This window comes from Neltuma alba, unplaced genomic scaffold (genome assembly GCF_004799145.2).
Source record: "Neltuma alba isolate B1F8T4 unplaced genomic scaffold, ASM479914v2 tig00005298_pilon, whole genome shotgun sequence".
Taxonomy (NCBI): Eukaryota; Viridiplantae; Streptophyta; class Magnoliopsida; order Fabales; family Fabaceae; genus Neltuma; species Neltuma alba.
This window is the reverse complement of record NW_021634053.1, coordinates 1-22,722: the sequence shown is the minus strand read 5'-3', so window position 1 is coordinate 22,722 and position 22,722 is coordinate 1. Positions and strand designations below refer to the sequence as shown.

At 31.3% G+C, this 22,722-nt stretch overlaps 3 protein-coding genes across 3 annotated transcripts; 2 read left to right on the top strand and 1 right to left on the bottom strand.

Moving 5' to 3' along the window:
* Positions 1-7,013: 7,013 nt before the first annotated feature.
* Positions 7,014-9,514, top strand: LOC114747400 (taxadiene 5-alpha hydroxylase-like). The gene is made up of 3 exons (XM_028935723.1): positions 7,014-7,947; positions 8,052-8,239; positions 9,185-9,514. Exons 1-3 carry the CDS (start codon positions 7,014-7,016, stop codon positions 9,512-9,514), a joined length of 1,452 nt encoding a protein of 483 aa, XP_028791556.1.
* A 462-nt stretch (positions 9,515-9,976) lies between these two features.
* Positions 9,977-14,112, top strand: LOC114747399 (xyloglucan endotransglucosylase/hydrolase 2-like). Its single transcript, XM_028935722.1, has 4 exons — positions 9,977-10,010; positions 12,470-12,699; positions 12,861-13,054; positions 13,719-14,112. Exons 1-4 carry the CDS (start codon positions 9,977-9,979, stop codon positions 14,110-14,112), a joined length of 852 nt encoding a protein of 283 aa, XP_028791555.1.
* A 1,015-nt stretch (positions 14,113-15,127) lies between these two features.
* LOC114747398 (putative receptor-like protein kinase At4g00960) lies at positions 15,128-19,033 on the bottom strand. Its single transcript, XM_028935721.1, has 7 exons — positions 18,217-19,033; positions 17,311-17,436; positions 16,676-16,794; positions 16,230-16,440; positions 15,805-16,045; positions 15,563-15,713; positions 15,128-15,457 (listed from the first exon to the last, which is right to left on the bottom strand). The coding sequence occupies exons 1-7, from the start codon at positions 19,031-19,033 to the stop codon at positions 15,128-15,130; spliced, it is 1,995 nt and encodes a 664-aa protein (XP_028791554.1).
* Positions 19,034-22,722: the final 3,689 nt, after the last annotated feature.

Below are 22,722 nucleotides of genomic sequence, written 5' to 3'. Positions count from 1 at the left end.
AGTGGTTTAGAGGGAATATAAAATGGTTTCAGAGAGTGTAGTAAATATTAGCAGGTGAAGGAGTGTGTGGTTAGTTGATGTGTTGCAGGCTGCATTTACTCTCACCATTTATTTCTCCTTTCTCTCCAATAATGCTTCAATTTTGCGTTTACCTTTAATGCAGTGAACTTGCATTACCCTAGCTCTAGTTTCACGGCATGGAGAATTTTCACCTCCTCACTTTCTTTACCATTAGATTTTGACAAGTTAAAGCAGGAAGCTCAAAACTAACCGTGTCTGGTTTTCCAAAAGATCGAACCTATCAATATAATTGACCCTATTAAATATCTGTCTTAATAAAGCAGGTCTTGTTTCCTGTTGATCATAAGCTTAATTTTTGTGTGCAAATTAATCTTCTTCTATTCCACAGAAGCTCAGGAGTTCAAAATTTCTGTTGGTCTTGCGAGTATCTGACACATCAGTGAAATCTGCAACATCATCGATCCTACACTAAAGGAGGCTGATGGATGCGATGTGGATTGCCTAAACAAAGATTTGTCAATATTCATAATATGGTATATATTCTGAATACAGCTAAAGTTGATCTACAGATAGTAAATAAAGTGTAATTATGAGATATAGACTCTTCATATTCTTGTTTTACTCTTCCTCCAAAAATATAAATACACATGAATGAAGATATATATATATATATATATATAATTTGTGTTGTTTTCTTTGCATGATAACCTGGGCGTGACTAAAACACCCAGAAAATCAAACTCCTTTGGTTTCTTTCTTCCCTCTGTGAATGAATGTTATTACTGCAAGAGAAATCTATTACTACAAGTCTCAACAGAGAAGAAGCTGTGAGAAAGGAAATCTTCGTTGCTTGTCCTCCATGAACTGCCCATTTCTCACAGATAGGCTCTGACTATAATAATAGCTGACCACAGAGTTGTTAATAATGTTATATATCTACCATAATATTTTGTGTGGCCCAGATAATCAATCCAGACCTTGTTCCCCAGCTTGGACATAAATATCTAGAGAAGTCTATCATCCTCATCATAACGTTATTTAGATATCGGGAAAAACAAGGTCATGAAATATGAGATTTTTTTAATTACATGTTTGAAAATGTTAGCACCGACCCAGGTCCCAGGTATTATGAAGATGTTGGAAGATGATTCATGCTGCTATAAAGGAAGGTCACAAAGAAAATCAAAGGGAGAGAGATTGAAGAAGAGGAGAGAGTGACATATGGCAAGGCGAAGGAGAGTGAGTAATGAGTGGAATTGAATTGAGATAACAGAGAGTTGGTGAGAATGCACAGTAATGTTGGGAAAGCAGTAAATAGGGATAGCAATTTGTTGTCCTTCTTTGGGGAATACTAATTAATCTCTCAACTCTTCCATTGACTTGGTTTGTTTCCTTTGAAAACAAAAAAGAGCAAGCTTGTTTTTTTAATTACAAATTTCACTTCAAGTAAAAAGAAAGGAACTTACGTGAATGCAAAGTTGTTGTCTGTAATGTTGAGTTCTCATTCTCGTGATAACATTTCTAGTACCTCTAACTTCAAATTCCGAAAGACTTTAAGGATTAACAGGTCACGCTGTGTTCTAAATATATATGAGCCTGGATATGAGTTTATTTTAATCCTAAATATAAATATAAGATCTTAATCCAATTTGTTTTTCAAATTTATAATTTTTTTCCTTCAAAAGTATCCCTATTGATTGCATATAGTAAGAGAATTCTCACTAAGGAGTAAAAACAACGTATATGATTAGAAAAAGATATTCTAGAGAAGCCAATACATATTTGTTACAAATGATTAACTCAACTAATTTATTTAGATACTGTTTGGTATGAGGGAAATAGAAGGAAAAGAAAAATTTTAATGAGGTCTATTTAAAAAATTAGAAAAGTGGGGTTTGAAATTTTAATAAAAAGAATAAGTAATATAAAGAAGTAATAAAAATTAATTAAAAGCTTTTAACCTTATTTTTAAAATTTTTTAAATCGAGTTCATTAAAATTTTTTCTCATACCAAACGGATTTTTAATATTAATAAATTAGTTATCTAACTTTTTATAATAAGAATAAGAAGAGTACTAAATAATAGTTGTGATTCGTGAATATGTACCTATCATTCACGAGTAGGCGCATGCACTTGTCATGTCCGAAGACAAAAGTTTCTATCCTTATTTTGAAATTTGGTTATTATTCTTATACAATGTTGTGTTATACTGCTAATAAGCATTAGTGATTAAATAGTTAAAAACACTTTTTGAGGAATCAAATCCCACCCCAATAACCCTTTTTTTTAAAATAATTTTCCGATCGCCGGTTTCAGAGCTCCGGCCGGCCTCCAGCAAGGGCAATGACATTGGAAGAGGAGTCTTTCCCCTCAAAAAAGGTGAAGGGGTATTTATGTAAATGTGCTCAATTTTTAATTACATTTAAATCTCTTGACATTTACGGGGATTAGCTTAGACAATTTTGTGACTATTTTTTTGTTAATGACCTATTTCAACAGTACTTATATGTCATTCTCCCTAGACTTCATTGGGAAAAAAAGAAGTCATATAGACATATACTGTTCAGATTACTAATTAAAATAGAGTCACCATGACATGTAAAAAGAGGGTAGGCTCGATATCTTAAAAATACTTTAATAAATTAAGATATTTTTTGTGATATATAATAAATGTTACATTGTGATTTGAAATAGGCCCTATATTTATAGGACATATTAAATTGAGACTTAAAGGGAGTAATTGATAGAGTTTCTAAGAAAAGATGTAAATAATAAAGTGTATAAGTATTGTGCTTATAATGTTATTATATAACTTTTTGAGAAAAAAAAAAGGTTACAACTTTTATTTTTTGAGGTCTTTGTATAGAGGTGATCTAGACTCCGGAGCGGAGAACTATCCCATATTTCTGTTACAATATTTTTGTGTTAATCAATTATATTAACAGAGTATTAATTGTATCATTTCTATTTCTATATACGATGAATAACTTTCTAATTAAATGTGAAGAAAGCATTGTTGAAAAAGGAAAATGTCAGGATACAGAATTAAATGACATGTGAGGATCAATCAACTACAATTTTTCACTTTGTCTGAATCTATAAAATGGAAAAGAATTAAATTATTACTACGTTGTTGGTGACACGATTAATTGTGTAATTTATAGGTATTCAAGGAATATGATTGCGTCAAACAATAGATAGATATGGAAGAAAAAGGAGTAAGGGGAAAAAAGTTGGTTGAACAATTTAATGAAATATAGAAAGGCAGCAATTAATTGGATTTTGGAATAAACAACACTTCCTCCATTTCTTTTTATAAAACAACTATTAAAAAAGTTTTTTTGGGTAACTAATATTAAAAATGTTTTACATATAAAATATTTTGCAAAATCTAGATGGTACTCCCTTCGGTAGTTAGGTGCCACCGTTTGATTATTTACCAGCTCTGTTTATTTCTTTGGGAAGATGACTCAGTGATTCGGAAAACGGAAAGTATTAGATTTCTCGCTGGAATTTCGACCGTAAATGTTTTTATACACATTTAGAATTGTGTTATATTTTTTTGGCCAAATAGAATTGTGTCATATTAAAATTATAATTTTGATGAATAATATATCTCATGATTAATACATCTTATGTTATAAATTTTATTTGTTAAAAACATATTAATATAACAATTTAGATTGCATAATTCGGTTATTTTAATACTATCAGTTCCTAATATAAGAGTTAGATTTAGATAACTAATTTGTAAATATTAAGAAAATTAGTTAAGGTAATTATTTGTAATAAATGAATATTGTCTTTTTTAAAATATCTTTATTAATCATATGTATTAGAATAAAAACCCTTTTAACATGCACTGCCTCCGTTCCATATATAATATAAAAAATTAGTTAAGTTTTCTCACAAACTAAGGAATTGTAGTTAAATTATTAAATTTGTTTCAAATTGATAGAAGTTACTTATTTTATTTTTATTAAAGAATGTGACAGAGAAATTCTCTCTTACCTCTCATCCTTATAACAAGGGTCAAGGATGGAAAACTATCATTCATTACCATGTCAAAACATCTTATATTTTGGACCAAAATTTTTTCTAACCAATTTCTCATGGATTGGAGGGATTACAATTATTATGGGAACTATTTTGAAAATGAAAAAAAATAAATAAATATTAAAAAAAGTGGATTGAAATATTATATTTAGAATCAAATTGAATCATTAACTAGCTTTTATATTTAGAAAGCAGATGAAGTGGATACATATACATATACATATATGCATATAATAATGCCAACTCTTAATATATATGTGCCGACAAATAATAAACAGCTTCAAACTACTAGTTGGAGGGTTATTTATATGAATGTATAAGTTTAAGAGATTTATTGTGAAATTTTAAAAATTGAAAATATTATCTGTGCATAATATATGTAATATAAAATCAAGGGCCGGGGAGTTATATATAATTTTAAAAAATATTATAAAAAAAAAAAGAAGTCTCTTACACGCTTCCATTCTTTATATCACGTTCCCTTTGAAGTCTTGGACAAATTTTACAATAAAAATTTATTGAGATTGTGAGATAAGTATGCACTTGTAGTTGTAATTAATTAATAATTAGAGTAATGATGTCTGTTCAAACAAAATTAATGACCCATTGGTTCTTCATAATCTTCTCGCATTATCAACACAGTTAATCCAACCTTCATGAGAGCTGGAAGAGTGAGACCACCGGATTTCTTGGGATTTTGCGGCAGATGAAAATCTTTTATTTTTCTTGGGATTTTGAAAATTTTTTAACTGGATCTTTTGCCATAAGTATTTTTTTTGGTAAAAGTTTGATAATCAAATTACGCAGTTTTGAAAAATGGTTAAAATTAATTAAAAATAATAAATAAGTAAAAAATAGAATAGCAAGGACTGGTGAAAGAAAGTATAAAAGAGAATGTAGTATTTCAAGTTGCAATATTTTGATTAATACAATGTATCAAAATAATTTTTGGCCTAAAATGTATAAAAGTAATTAAGGACAAAAATGAAAAAAATATATCAAATGATCAGACAACTCCAATTAAGATCGTATAAAAAGGATAAAGACAATTCAAATTTCAAATGCTTATAAAAAGACTGGAGGAGGGAGTATATATAAATATGTAATAATAAACTTTTGCTTATTTATCTCATTTTTATAATCAAATTGATTTTCTCCTTTGTCTGTAACTTTTTATTAGGGCCAATTTACACATGAATTTTGTTTTGCTCGTTTTATTTTATTTTTGCATATTTTCTTCTTAAAATCATTCAGCCATAATGTTTGTTAATTAATTAGCCGACCTGATCCATTAACAAACACAAAGCTACTCTCTTTAATTAAATCTCTTAATTGACTAAGAAAGATCTGCATAACTTTTGTAAGCAAACCTTTTTTTTTTTTCCAAATTAATGAACTTAAAGTTTAATTATTAAGGTAAACATGCGTCACAATTAATAAATCAAAATACTACTACATTACCGCTATGTTAGACATCATTAGTCAATTAATTAATTAAAGTAGAATACTATTACAATAGGGCCGTCAGAATCTGCATGCACCGTCTTTTTTTCTGGGGAACATTTGAGGAACATTATGATAATATTACTTTTGATTCTCTTGGAACGTGAACCTGCCAGCTATTTGCCAAGACAGTAATTCATGCGAGGCAACGAACTTGTTAAATTTTTATTATAAGACACCCCTAATAATCTTGTTAGAATAATAAATAACTAATAAATTATTAAGTTTAGTTAATAAAAAAATTTCAAATTTATCTATACCTCTTCAATGTATATATATAATAGAATTTTTTTTAAAGGAAAGCATGTTCCTATTTATAAGAAAGCCTAATAAAATGTCTGAAATTTTTAAGATCATTTTTATTTCTCCCAATTAATTATTGATTAGTCTCGTTTTTTCGGCCGGGATACTGATTAGTCTCGTTGCATTAATTATTCACACTTCTATTCATTCAATTACTCTTTATAAATGCTCTTCATAAATAAGACTTCTTTTTAAAAAAATAAGTTGTATTTTTTAACATATTTATTACTTTAATTAACTTCATCAAATTTTTATCTACATAATTTGATTATTTGTATCTTATAAAAAAGACTAGAGTGAGTATTTTTTTATGGATGAGCGGATTGTATCACATGAATCACGTCCAAAAAGCTATAGAATGTGCATTGATGAAATTTTAAATAGAGTTAATCTTGAAAAAATTGTAATGAATACGCAATTTGTGGCTTATAATAAACATATTTATGTCTTCTAAAATGTGTTTTATAATAAGGATAGAAGGAAGAAATATTTATAAAAATAATTTCGAAATATTTAAATATATTAATTAATTTTAGATCCAAAATTTACTATATATTTATTATTTGCATTTAGAAATATATTAATAAATTTTTATATCAATAAATTTCTGAGAAATTATTGCCAAAATATTCGAAGCTGCTAGCTATTGTCTTCTGAATTAAATACAAAGAACTAGTTCCTCTACAATTTGATCGTCAAGTTTATTATTTTAAAAATAACAATTTTAGATTTATGTATTTCAATCCCTACATTCTTATTTTTTTCCTAAGGCCCTGTTTGTCTTCTGTTTCTTTCTTGCATTCCACATATATACACAATGGGGCCTAAGATATTCCTTATAGACAACTCCACCGTCTCATTCGAATTTTATATTACTTAATCATTAGGACGGTTTGTGACTTCAAGAAACGGTTGACCTTGTGATAAGAATCAACTTGGTTTGACAATTTGTTCTTCTTCTTCTTACACAATAATTAAATAAACCAATTGATTTTCCCTATAAATATGTGAAGCCGCACATATATCCCTCAAGACAATCAAAAGGAAATAAATGAGTTCAACATTTTCGAAATCCTTGATACTCACAAGTTCACCACCCACTTCTATAGATTTTATATATTCTGATCTCATGTGGGGCTTCTTCTTCCTCCTCTTAATTGCATTTGCTTCTTTCGGTTTCTTGATGCGCAAGCAAAGCCATGCCAGAAAGAAACAGACGCTGCCACCAGGTGAAATGGGGCTCCCATGGATCGGAGAAACCATGGAGTTTTTCAATGCACAGAAAAGAAACAAGTTGTTCGAGGACTTCGTGCAGCCTCGGATTCTGAAACATGGAAAGATCTTCAAAACAAGGCTCATGGGATCACCAACTGTGATAGTGAATGGATCAGAAGCCAACAAGTTCTTCCTGTCGAATGAGTTCAAGCTTGTGAAAAGCTCTTGGCCTTCGTCTTCGGTTCAGCTCATGGGGAAGGACTCAATCATGGAGAAAGACGGCGAAAGGCACCGATTCCTTCGTGGGGTTATAGTCTCAAGCTTTGCCCATTCTGGTCTTGAAACGCTGGTTTCAAAGATCTGCAGCTCAGTTCAGCTTCATATTTCCAGAAACTGGCATGGCCGAGAAACGGTTCACCTGTACAGATCAGCCAAAGTTCTTACTTTCAACGTAGTGTTCGAGTGTTTAATGGGGATGAGGGTGGATTCAGAGATGCTGAACGCGTTCGATAGGGTTTTAGGGGGAGTGTTCTCACCAGCAGTTAAAGTTCCTGGTTCTAGGTTTTGGAGAGCGAAGAAGGCGAGGGAGGAGATCGAGAAGATGATGGGCAATGTGGTGAGGGAGAAGAAGAAGGAGATAATAGAAGGAAGGTTGAAGAAAGAGGAAGAAGGGATGCTTCTGAGTAAACTTGTGTGTGGGATCATTAAAGGAGAGATCACTGAACAAGAAGCTGTGGACAACGTGGTTCTGCTAGTTTTTGCAGCTCACGATACAACTTCTTTCGCCGTTGCTATGACCTTCAAGATGCTTGCCCACCATCCTGACTGCTACACCAAGCTCCTTCAAGGTATTTTAATTACATTGTTTAGTTACGTGATATATATATCTTGATTTTCAATGAATGTATCAAATATATTTAGATCAGATATGTATATATATCTTAATTTGCAGAACATGAAGATATAAGGAAGAAGAAAACGAGGGGTGAGAAGTTGACAGTGGAAGACGTAAAGCAGATGAAATATTCATGGCAAGTTGCGAGAGAAAGCATGAGATTGCACCCTCCTATCTTCGGCTCCTTCAGGAAGACAATTGCTGACATTGATTATGAAGGCTTCACAATACCCAAAGGATGGAAGGTCAACAACTTCTTTATTTACTTCTCTCTTATGTGTGTGTGTGTGTGTGTGTGTGTGTATTGCACAAAATCTCATATATGATACTCCCTCCACTGATATATATATATATATATATATAATATAAATAACCAAATTATATAAATAAAAAATTAGTTAAAAATAATAAATATAGGTCATTTTTTCTCAAATGAGTGGCGGAAAAAATGAAAGAGACATAAAATTAATTAGAGGTAAAAATGGAATTGTAATTCACAATATTGAAATTCATTATCATTATAATAATAATAATAAATATTCCATTGGAAATGAAATAGAAAAATGAAATTTATAAATCCATTAAAATAGTATAAAAAATATTAAACTTTAGACAAACACAAAGTATTGCTTCTACTTACCTCATATGTCGTAAACTTACTTTTAGAAAGCTAATCCAAACACTTATTTAATCACATTTCTTAATTCTTATGATTGAAAAGTTAAAAGCGTCTTGTACTTCATCCGATCCTTATTATGAGTTTCAAATAACTAATTTACGGATGACAAAATATTAGTTAAAATTATTTAAAAACAATAAGTTAAAAATATTGCTTTATTTCCAAATATGCCTTTATAATAAATAAGAGAAAGGATGAAAGAGAATGTGTGGGAAAATGTAATAAGAAAGATAAAGGAGAAACAATAAATAATTAAGGACAAAATCAGAAAAATGCATTAAATGTTAAGACAAATCTCAAATTTTTTTTTTTTTTTTTTGACCGGAAGACAAATCTCAAATTGAAGCTTATAAAATGGACCACACTCCATTATAAATTTGAAGCTTATAAACAAGACTGGAGGAAGCGTATGACAAGACTGAAGAGAGCATATTATATATCGATAGATTAATTGCATTTGTAGCTAAGTGGTATGGTTATTAATATTGAATAGTGATTTTGCGAATTACAGGTGCTATGGACAGCATATGGGACACACTACAATGAAGAGTATTTTAAGGATGCAACAAGGTTCAAGCCAAGTAGGTTTGAGGAGGATGAGGCAACCAAAATACCACCGTATGCATTTGTTCCATTTGGAGGAGGACCAAGACTTTGTGCTGGTTACCAGCTGGCTAAGCTCAATATTCTGATCTTTCTCCATTATGTAGTCACTCAATTTGATTGGTCCTTACTTCATCCTCATGAGCCTATCACTTTAGATCCCTTGCCCTTCCCTTCTCTTGGATTGCCCATCAAAATCTCTCCCAGGATCTCCCTCACTACTCCTTCACAACTTTGAATTATACGTATTTCTTAGATTTACGAAACTGTTCAGATCAAATTTTAGTCGTTAACTTTATAGGTCGGTCTAGACTATTTATTTATGACAAGTGGCAAGAATAAGATGAGTGTGATGTGTCCATTGTAGTTGGTTCGAATTGATCTATATTTGTAGTCCACATTAAAAACAGAGACATGAGGATTTAGTCAACATTATTTTTTTGGTAAAGTCGATGATAAATAAATGTGCAAGTCTAGGAATGTTTATTGGATCATGTTTTTTTCCTCTTGCGTGGAAATGATAATTTAGTTTAGATATATAAGACCAAGTTTGGCTAGAGATTTTAATATTAAGAGAAATTAATTCTGGCAAAACGAACCTCCTTAAATACAAAGACAAGTAGACATATATTATCGTTGAAAAACTAAGTCAATTATCTTCCCTTACTGGGTAACGTAACACTATAAATAACATAACGTAATGACGGCTCAACTGTTGGCCGACGTAAAGGATTGTTCTCATATTTTTTGTTGCTTATAAAGATTATATTTAAATCTTTGTTTCCTTAATTTTCGTAAGTAGGGAATAACTGAGTTATGTTAGTAAGATCCAATTTTAATATGTTATTTTAATTTATAACAAGTTATACCATTCATAAATCACAGATTATTCATTTAGCATAATATGTGACCCGGCCAAAATATCAGGGCTTCATCACCATTTCAAGCTGTTTCCATTTACATAACAGAAAAAAAATGTATCGTTTAGAGTGAAAAGGAGAGCAAGCCACGGAAACAGCTAACGTGCGTAATTAATGAGCTCACATGATAGATAATGAATACTGGTATTAAAATAAAACCAAATCTTGAAGACAAGAGTAAAACATGCTTAAGATTTATATACTACCTCTGGCCCTAATTATAAGATCTCATTTATAGACTAAAAATGAATTCTTATAATTAGGACTAGAGGTAGTATAATTCATAATATTAATACCTAAAATGTTAAGAGTCAAATACTATAAAAAATTATTGATACTAATACTAATACTGATATCTTTTTTTTTCCTTATTATTAGTGCCTATTTTTCTAATAAGAAAAGAGTACTGTTTTTATTCTAAGGTAATAATTAAAACAGAACACACTTATCACATTTGAAGTAAAATTATAACTTTAACAGATATAGTAAACGTTGGTTTAAATATTACAACAGTACTCTTATCTTTGGCCAACAAAGAAACTCCTATCAATTTCTTTTTATTAAGTATCAATTGCCTGCCATAAGAGGTATAGATTATGCGAGCTAATTTCAGGCAACAATATCATGTGAAATAAGGATTGGAACCGCTTACTTTACTGCTCTCATTTAACTCTCAATTAAAGGACATTAACTATTAGATTGCCCTCTAACAGTGTTGAGATAAAGACCTTTAATTATTTTTTTTAAAAAATGAATTTGTAATTCTCTTCAAAGTTATCAAACTCAGCGAGTTTAAACACGCTTGTGATAGACGTGTAAACTTGGATTATAAACTTGAATCTTGAATTTGCAAGAGTTTACTTTTATTAATAAATTAGTATTAAAAGTATATAATTAAATAATTAAAATATAAAAATGACAATAATTTCATTTAAATATATTTTAAATCCAAATAATTGAAATTAAATTTATTAATGTTCATAATATGCCATACTTAACAAAATTTTTTTTGCCAAATTCATATATAAAGTCATTAAATATAACCAAATTAAAAATTTTAGTATGAGTTTAAGAGTAAGTTAACACGATTTTACAAGCTGAAAACAACAAAAACGGTGAACTCGGTGACTAAACCTATCATTAAATGTTAAGCTTGGAGATTCAACTCTTGAGTTTAATAGCAATGATCCCTCCTCAACACTATTAGATCATGATATGACCGTTAATATCTATCAATTAATTGTTTCACTTGCGAAAGCCTCAATTCGGGGATCCAAATTCGTGAAATCAAATAACATTTATACGGTTTAAAAAGATTCCTCCACATGATCTGACACATGCTACGTGGGGTTAACTCAAGTGGTCAGAGTGAGGTGAGGTGTGATATAAATATACAATGGTCAAAAGTTCAAACCTCTGAATATTTTTATAAAAAAATTATCTCATACGTCTTAAAGTAGCACCAAATATGTTTATAAAATAGCCAATAAAAATTAATCTAATCGATAAAAGTATGATTAATATAGCTTAGAAGAGTATATCTGGCACACAAAAAGCTCAAAAAGGAGTACAAGTTTAAATTTCATCCGAATATCAGAATGTCACTGATAGCTAGGTATCCTGCAATTACTGCTCCGAACATCATTTGAGTTTTGAATTTGCGTTTATACAAGGCACCTGAATTTTCATCCTGTTAGAAAAAAGAAAAAGACAATATCCTTTCAATATGGAGAGGTTAAGTTTCTGGTCCAGTCTTGCGTGTTCTAAGTCCCACATCTTCGCATATTTTTAGGATTCCTATTATTAGAATAAAACAATCCCAAATTCAGCTATTTGACTATTGTTCAACCTCAAATTCCAAAAACACATCCGTATCCATTGACCTGACTTCCTAAACCATTATTCTTCTCATCATCCATGGATCAAAACTGATTCTCCTTTTCGTCCTTCTGTCTCCAATTAATTTTCCCAGAAAAGTAAAAGTCTAAGGCCTGGATGATATTCAGTTTGTGACAGCAAATATTATCATCATCATAATGATCCCAATCAATCACCCTAAGCCATGTGGCCGTTGTCTTCACAACAGCTTCTGATAACAAAATTACATCCCCATGGATCTATAACATTCACATCATTAATCTCACCCAACAAGAACGTTGTTGTTGTTATGTTCCTGCGAAGCAATCTGAAACCTTCCTTTCATCTAAAGGACAAGAGATTTATCTTCATCCATGTCTTGTAGTTCCAATCTTGTTTTGTTTGTGTGTTTCTAGCGTTTGTTGGTACGAGTATTGGCGTGGATGGGAATTTCATAGAATATTTTGACACTCTTTTCGGAGAGAACAGAGCCAGAATCGAAGATGAAGGCCAAAGCTTATTCCTAACGTTGGATCAATATTCTGGGTCTGGTGTCGTTTCCAAGAGTGAGTTTTTGTTCGGAAGATTTGATATGCAAATCAAACTCGTCCCAGGAAACTCAGCAGGAACCGTCACTGCTTTTTATGTACGTATAATTATAATGATAAGATGTTTTACTTCGTACCATGAAGGTGTTTATATATGTATGTATATGTATGTGCCCACATGTTTTATGGATTGGGATTGGTTTTGGAGGTTAATTTATTTTGGTGTGATTAATGTTGTGTGCATGTGTAATGTACGAAGTTAAGCTCGGAGGGGCCACACCACGACGAGATAGACATAGAGTTCCTAGGAAACTTGTCGGGAGATCCTTATCTGATGTCCACTAATATTTTTGCATATGGCGAAGGTGGTCGAGAAATGCAATTCTACCTTTGGTTTGATCCCACTGAGGACTTCCACACTTACTCTATTGATTGGAACTCTCAACGTATCATGTAAGTTACATTATTACTGCTCCCATATCCATCACAATAGGTTCAAACATTGCATAGAGTTTTATGTCATACGTAAATAACATTCTTAATCTTTGAAATTTACAATAAACTTTTCTGAACATTTACATATATTTATGCAAATAACTTCATATTGTTTAATTATTTGCAAATGAGTTGAAATTTAAGGGGTATTGCGTATAATTCATAGTTTGCGTGGATTGTATATGCATACAAAAATAAAGTTTAAGAAGTGTAAAATTGATTAGTTTGAGATTAATGATCAAGTTGTAAAGGATAAAGAAGTTATTTGTACATGGTTTTAAATTTAGGGAAGTTTTATGTTTTAGCCATATTATTAATGACTTGTTAATAATAGGAGTCAATTCTCTAATCATTTTGTATTAATAACCACCCAATTAATGAAAGCCTTGCTCTTTACATGTGTGGTTATTAAGATTATTTGCAAAAAATTATAAATTTGAGAAATCATAAAGATTGAGATTTTATATTTAGAACCAAAACAAACACCATGATCAATTCTTATATCTAAAACTGGAGGAAGTATACCAATCATTCTTTCTTCCTTCCATTCTAAGTATCGAATTCGGGTGTGTCTGGATTTTCATGTGCAAGTGTATAATTTTTGAATTGAATTTGAATGCAGAATACTAGTGGATAATACTCCCATAAGAGTGATGCGAAACAGGCATGAGATTGGAGTGCATTTCCCTACAAGGCAACCCATGAGGGTTTTCGCAACTCTTTGGAATGGAGACTCGTGGGCTACAAGGTGGGGGCAGGTGAAGATCGACATGTCCAATGCTCCGTTCATTGCGTCGTTCCGAAACTTCACCGCCCGGGCCTGCACGGTGAGCCCGGAGCCGTCATGCCGGGGATTCAGTGTAGCCAAACAGACCAAAGACATAGATCCAGAGAACAAGATGAAGATGCAACAAGTGCAGCAAAAATGGGTGGTTTATGATTATTGCCATGACTTTAGACGTTATGCTCATGGGCTTCCCTGGGAATGCCGCAAAGCCAATCTAATACCTCAATAAACACATACCTTATTGCAAACTATTCATCCGATCTTAAATATAAAACCCACCTTATATTATAATGTACATTAAAAATTAGATTTTATATTTAGGACCAGAGGAGTATTTGTTAATTGTTACTCAAGAAGTGTATATTTAGTTGTTTAATTTTACATAAAAAATTTCTTATTTTAATTCTTTTATTTTATACGTATTTTTAGTTATTTTAATCTTAATAATGTTAATAAAAAAAACGGACATCAAAATTTAAAATATATATTGAGAAAAAAAATCTCAAATACAGATATGTTAAATTTAATTTTTAAAATAATAATGAATGTACCAAAAGATTATTATTTAAAATTAACTGTGCTAAAGTTCAATGACTATAAAAGTATTCTTTTTTTTAATATTAAAGAATCAAATTAAAATTTTATATAAAATTAGAGAACCAAAAGTTCACTTTGCTGTATTTTACATACATTTTTTAAATACTGAGATCCGTGTGTGTGTGTGTGTGTGTGTGTATGTGATCAATTTTTTAAACTGTTTCTTACTAAATTATTCCTGAGGGATCGCAGCCTTGCATGAAAGAAAAGATGAGCGTTGGTTCAGGAATTTTTTTAATTATAAAAGATTATTTCTTAATTAAATTAAGTAGAAAATGGGCGAAATGTACACAGTTTTTATCCGAAGCTTCGCTTTAGAATGATAGAGTTTGACCCCCTTTTTTGGGGGAAAAATTATCAATGAAAGTCTTCTTAGAGTCCTTCTAACCACAATAAAAATTTTAAACATAAATTTTCACCATTTTTTAAATTAATTGTCACTGCCATATTTTGGGCAGAACAATCTTGCTTTAAGTAGCATGCTCAAGATTTCCACCCGCATTTTGAAACCACTTTACAACTAATTTATCTCCTACACATTTTCTTCTCTAACACAAAGCTTTAAAAAGCTGGTTGTATATTTATGAGTAGTATAACGAAAATTCTCAAGTCCCTTGGCCCCTATATATACTTGGAAGTGATCCTGGCTAGCGAGGAAATTGCTCGCTAAAAGTAAGTTCATTTCTTGATTCTTCAACAGATTGATCTCCAGATAATGATGATGGAATATCAATGCTTGGCATGCTTGTCCAATTATAAAAGGATGGTTCTGAAGGAACTGGGATGGGACAGGAAGAGCTACTTAGCAACGTAACAATGGAAGCCATTGATGGCCTATGAGCTGTGTTTACTTGAAGGCACAGTAACCCTATTTGGATGCATCTCATCATTTTATTTCTTGAAGAGTCTCCTTCTTCAATCAATAATGTTGGATCTACAATATTTGCCAATATTCCTTTTCTCCAACTCTTCCAAGCCTGCAAGAATGATCTTTTTAGTTGTCGAGTTGTGGAACCCGAAAAAAAAAAAAAAAGAATGATTCTTCAAAGATGATTCAAGTATTGATAGAGGGAAATACTTACAACAGTTCCTATATGCTCTATGGTCTCCTCATTGTGGAATTCACCATTCTTTTGGCCACTTATAATTTCTAAAACCAATACTCCAAAACTAAAAACATCTGATTTTGTTGAAAAGATTCCATGTTTTACATATTCTGGTGCCATGTATCCACTGCATGTGCGTGTCAAAAGAGAATTAGTATTTAAACTTAATTAATCTAATTATAGCTCTAGTGATAGTATATAATCTAGAACATATAAACTTACTAAGTCCCAGCAATTTACTTGTGTTGCTTTGAGTTTGATCGATTGCAAATAACCTTGCCATACCAAAATCTGAGATCTTAGCATCCATGTCTTCATCTAAAAGTATATTGTTTGGCTTCAAATCACGGTGAATGATCCGTACTCGAGAATCTTGATGGAGATAAAGAAGACCTCGAGAAATGCCTTCTATGATTTTGACACGTTTTTGCCAATTTAAATATGATCTCTTGATTGGGTCTGCATTAAGTCATGGACAACAAATTCCAGGATTTAAAGTAATAATCTATTGAAGCAAACTCACTTACATGAGAACGGTGATACGAATATTTTAGAAATTTAACCTCTCAGAATATATATCGATTATTATGATCTAGAAATTAAAAGAAAGGAAGACATGGAAGATTAGCATTAATTAACATACCAAAAATGAAGTAATCAAGGCTTTTGTTAGGAAGGAACTCATAAACAAGAAGCCTTTCTTCTTTCTTATGACAAAAACCAAGTAGCTTGACTAAATTCCGATGCTGTAGCTTGGCCATTAGCAACACTTCATTCTTAAACTCCACATCACCTTGCCCAGAATTCCTGCTCAACCTTTTTACAGCAATCTCTTGTCCATTACACAGCCTACCCTGGAATTATATATTAAAACAAAAAAGCGCACACACGAAACTAGACCATTGAGTTTGAGTAATGCAATGAATGGGAGGAATCTGACTTGATTGTTATTTCTTATAAAGCATTTTAATCATATACTCCACCGCTCCTAAATAAGACCAATTTTGTAATGTAATTTATATTATAAAATGGGTTTATATTTAAGACCGGAGTAATCTCACTTAATACACACCCAATTTAGTATCTTACCAAGTAAACAGCTCCAAATCCACCTTGTCCAAGTTTATTTGCATCAGCAAAATCATTTGTTGCCATTCTGATGGTTTCAAAGTCCATTTGCAATGAGTCGGCAGCATCCTTAGCTTCAGCTATATAAACATGGATGGTAGTATAGCACAGGGAGTTATGATTAATTATTAATAACTATATATCCACTACATATGAAAATACGTTCCTCTAATAACTAATTTGAAAAATGAATAATGATTTTTCGACCTTGAACTTGGACAATAATTATCATTCAATCTTAAAATTCAACGTAAAAAAATAAATTATGTATTTTGAATTATTTCTGCACAATATACATACATTTTTATTTACTTTCAAAGCATATATTTTAATCTAAATTTAAATTTTTGAAAAAAATAGCATTAATAAAAAAATTGGTGATTTGACTTTTCAATAAAATATAAATAATTAATATATATAATTTAATCAAATTGTTGGCAGCTGTGTATTAGTTAAAGCGATATATACTTGTATAGGAACATTTTCATATGTTTCATGTAACTCCTACGGTCCTAAATATAAGACCCCTTTTACAAAAAGAGTGGATATTTAGGACCAGAAGAGTATAATATTATAAACATGAGACGTTGACTTACTTCCAATTTTATTGGGTCTCCTTCTTGGTTTTAAATATATTACAACGATGAAGATGAGTAAGGTGAGTCCTGCGGTGAAGGCAACAACCGCGGCAGTAACAATCCTTGATGACTTGTTTCTCTTTCCTGCACAAAGCAAAATTTGCACTTATATTTGTGACAAGTGGATCCTGATAAGTTAAAGTCAATAAATTTTCCAAAAGGAAAAAAAAAGCTTTGATATATGCCTTTAAAAGGGTTAAGATATTTTGAAATGTAAGACCCCGTGAATTATAAGGGGTAACAACCGTGAATTATGACGGGTAACAAACGCCACTGCACAGGCATATTCTCATTCTCGTCGGAAACCTGTTTGAGATACTATTTAGTATTAGTTGTGAACTTTTTTAAAATGAGAATTCTAATATTGATTCACTATATTATACAAGATTAAACTCTTCTGCTAAACTCAACCCTCTTTAATGAGACAAAATTCTTCTCACACACTTTTTCTCATTCATAATATAAGAAGTCTTCTAGAAGAAAATTTTAATCCAAAATATAAGATGCTGACAAAGAAATTAATAATAGCTTTTCATTTTTACCTCTTATTACATAGAGGGGAGAGTTTTAAATGCAAGAGAAAGAGGGAAGAATTTCCAATCACATTCTTTAATAAAGATAAAATAAGTAACTTTTATCAATTTAAAACATATTTAATGACTTTCCTAACTCTTTTGTTTTGTGAGAAAACTTAACCAACATTTTATATTATAGACCGGAGGGAGTATATACGGCCCAAAATTATTTCTCCACAACTAATCCAAACACAAACCATAGGCAGTAATTTTCAATTTTAGAATTATATTTTCTTGATCTAGTTTAATTTTTTTTTTTAACAAAAAAGCCTTGATCATATAAGTTTACCTTGTTTGGAGGCGGGATGAGGCAACGGTGACTGCACGAATGGTTGTGTATTATTGTACGCAGAAGCGTCAAAGACGCTATTGGGTCCGACGCTATCAGGTCCGAATCTAATGTTGCAACTAGGTTGGACCACCCGACCACCTCTCTTTCCGTCACAACATTTAGAGATATCAGAGATTGCCCTCCTCAAGCAAATGTCACAATCTTTGTTTGACAAGTCTGGCGTGCACTGTGCAAGACCGTATATGGTTTGATTGCCCGGACCACTAGCATTCGCCACCGCAAACTTTCGAAGCGAGTCTCCGGAAGCAGCCTTTTCTCTCAGATAACTCATCATCTGCATCAACACATTCTTGAACTCGTCTTTCTCCAAAGCGTCAGAGCTGTCTAATAACGAATTGTAACCCGGCGATGTTTCCATCACACCAAATATCGATCGGTTTGAGTATCGCAAAAAGCACATGTCGTACCACCCGATTGCTTCCCTCGCATTAGGTGCACACACTTGGAGAATAATCACCCTTGAATCTTGGATGCAATTGCGGCAATCTTGTACAGTAATGTCTCCTCGGCATAGTCCGATGACGTAAACTTTGTCGGAGTTGTTGCCGGAGGAGAAGTTGTAGAAACCATAGTCGATTTGTGTGTTGAAAGACATGTTTAGTAAAAGGTTTCTGAGGTTGGATCGGAAGGAACTATTGCTGTCGGTGGGGCCTTCACCACAGAAACTTTTTACGAAGCCTATCTGGGCGATAGTGCCATGATGAGAAATTAGGGTTAGGTAAAGGAGAAAGAAGAGAAAGGAAACACTAGGCATGGTTATTGTACGTGTTTTCTCTATGCGTAGTAAAGGTAGGTTTGAGAATTGTCCAACTGAGGTCTGTAATCTTCTCTTTTCTTTGTATTTAGGTTAGAAGATGGTGCCAAGGGTAATTGGGGATTGAGAGTGACAATGCCCAAAACGACTTGTAGTCATCTCTTGAGTTTACATTTTTTAGGGTAAATAATTTATCATACGTTAGTTTTACGAGAAAGAGATAGGAAAACGTAGACGCCCCGCTAAATTAGAAATAGAAGACCATAATGATTTTCTGGACTTCTAAATTCTTGTTGAAACAAAGAAGGCATTGATTTATTTTTTTTTAAAAAAAAAACTTTAGTCAAAATCATAAATAGCCCTATACTCACCCTACTACATTGCCCAATTTGATAGCCTTGCAGCTATATATATGTATATATGTATATATAACTCTCAGACAATTTTATTCCGTTGCGGTGTGTGTATATTACTTTGATCCTACATATAAGTTATTGTCAAAAAATTTTGGTTCTAAATAAGTTACTTATAGTATATTTAATGCTTGTTTTCTAATTTAATCTTATTTAATTTTTATTAGAAAGAAAGTAAGAGATTTTAAAATGATTTGTAAATAGAGAAAAAATTTGATAAAAATAAAATTTAAAAAACTTTATCGATTTAATATATTTTCTAATAAAAAGGTATTTTAGTCGTTTAACTATATTTACAAAATACCATATTAAAAACCACTTCCGTCTTTATCATTTTTCAACTCTTAAATGCTTGAATTGGAAAATAATAATTTCAAGGCTCTTTTTCCGGGATTTTCTCTATTTTTTAGAGTGTCGTCCAGTTTTTCTTTTAACATCGTCAACAATTAAAAAAAAATCAAATATCACAATTATTTTTATTATTAACACAAAAATATATATTACATGTAGTTTAAAATCATATTTACACTAGAATTAGGCCTCCTATAATATTGCACAAAAAAATTCCAACAACATGGCTTGATTGTCCATAATTTTTATAGGAGTTAAAATACATCCAACATTGAAGTATCTTTTAAGTATAGAAAAATACACCCAACATTCTTAAGTATTTTCTAAGTAGTATTTATTATATTAAATTAATTTGTGATTTATCCATCACCCCAAAACATTTTTTACTACTTAAACAAGTATTTTCTAAGTAGTATTTAGTATACTAAATTAATCTGTGATTTATTCAACACCCTAAAACATTTTTCAGTACTTAAAAGATACTTCAAGATGTTGGGTGTATTTTAATCCATGTAAAAACTATGGACAATCAGACTATGCAGTGCGAATTTTTGCGTGATACATTGTACGAGGCCTAATTCTAGTTTAAATATGATTTTTAAATACATATACTCCTCTGGTCCTTAATATAAAACCTATTTAACTAATTCAATTAGATTAAACAAGTTAGGTAAATTAGTTAATTATAAGAAATATGACATGTTTTTCCTAAAATACTATAATCATCTTCCTCAATATTCTTCCTCCCTCACTTACTTGATTATGGTTAAGAAAGTATCCATAAGGGTAATTTGAAAAAAATTGATAAATATGAAAAATAGGTCTTATATTTAGGACCAAAATTAACTCAACAATTAGATCCTATATTGAGGACCGAAGGAGTAATATATACTTGTGTTAATTATAAAAAGCCTAAGAAAAAGTATGGCTAATAATGGCCTTAGAAAAAAGGAGAGATGGGGAAATGGACATCACGCGGGGTGGGGAAAAAATTCATTTAAAGTTGCGTCTTTCCTACATAAAAAGAGGCCATTTGGGCACTGAGCATGAGGTGATCATGCATGGGTTCGATGAGCACCTCATGCGGACTCTGTCATACGGAGCCATAGCGACAGAAGATCTTTGGGAAGTCTTGTTGGTTTTGGTGCCATGATAAGAAAGTAGGGTGAGCCAAAGAAAAAGAAAGTAAAAGAAAGGAACTAGGCTTGGCCGTGGTGATTTTCAAGGTCAAAGTACTGAAAACCAAATCGATTAATAAACTGATTAAAAAAAGTAATTTGAATTACGATGATTTACTCAGGATCAGACCAATCATAATTAAAATAATATTTATAGCAAAATCGTTAATCCACAAATATATAGAATATTCGTGTATAAACAACGCACGATCCAACAAATGTCATTTCAAGCTTAATAAAAGATATAAAATCTAACATGCATGATCTGGAAACTTAATTTTACTTATGATTTGTTTTGCTATGTCTTGTATGTATTGCTTACTGTTCTCTTTTTTTTTTTTGGGCCATTAATCTTGTACCGTTGACTGTCCTTGCTTCGTTTCTTTGAATGATATTTTCCTTTCCAGTCAAAGAAAGGGTAGTGGGATATGATGTTTGAGAATTGTCATTTAGCAAAATGATGACTTGTTGGTCAGAAGTAAACTAAAGAGTGTCGTTGGGGATGATGGCTAATTAAGTTCCAAATTTAATTAATGCGACTTTTACTAGTCATTTTGAGTTTAGATTCCTTTAGGGTAATTAAATAATTCATTCCTTCCACATTACTCTATAAGAATAAAACGGTAGGAAAAAATAGATGCCTCACTGTTGAAGTCTTCTTCACTATTGAAAGAGAGGCGCAAACATAGCAAGCACTTGGGGTAATTAATGACGTCTTCACTACTATTGAAAGAGACGCGCAAAGATGGTGCTTCTTGGCCAACCTTTGTATACGAGGGAAACGAAAATCTCATAGTACAATTTTTCTTCTTGTCATTGTACAACATAAGGTTAAAACTCGATCGATAATTCGTGATTAGGTTTAGAGACTTGACTTTTGAGTATTCTCGTAGAGACTATACAGTTGCCCATTGGGTGATTTAATTATTAATTAATGGGTGGAAGAAAAGAAGTCACCAATTAATAGTTAATGGGATATGACTACGTCCAAATGACCTAATCGGATGGACTTGTCACTTTTCACTAAGCTTTGACTTTTTTTTTTGACCAGCAAGCTTTGACTTATTGCAAAGGTTGTATTGGGGTCTTGTTTCCGCCGTAGAGAGACCGTGTCTCTTTGGCTTAATATAGAAAGGGTGCCACTAGAATTCTTTTTCATGTCTTGGCTCTTCCACGTATGTACTTCATCAGTTCAAATCATATACAATCTCTAAAAGGATTACATTTTGAACACTTCAATGGGTGCAAAAAAAAAAAAAAAGATGAATGGCTGGGGAGTTCGACAAATTAATTAAATTACTTATAGCGACCTTAATTCAATCATTTCAAGTTTAGTTTTTTATAATATAAATAATTTACTTATCCTGTTTTATTTATAAGTTAATTACTTCCAACCTGTTTCATCAAAACAGAAATAATAATAATAATAATAATAATAATAATAATAATAATAATAATAATAATAATAAAACCTCGTTAACTATGCCTTGAAAATAAATGAATCTAGTTATTTTTTTTTTTTGGCCTGCAAATGAATGTAGTTATAATGAACTAATATTTTATACCCCGTATGGTCCCAGTTATAAGCTTTAAATCTTAAAAAATATTTATTCTATTTTATAAGTTTCAATTTGGATTTGTCTCAACATGTAATGTATTTTTTTAGTTTTACATTTAATTATTTATTATCTCTCATTTGTCATACTTTCTCTCATTATCTCTATATACTCTCTCTCATCATTTTTCT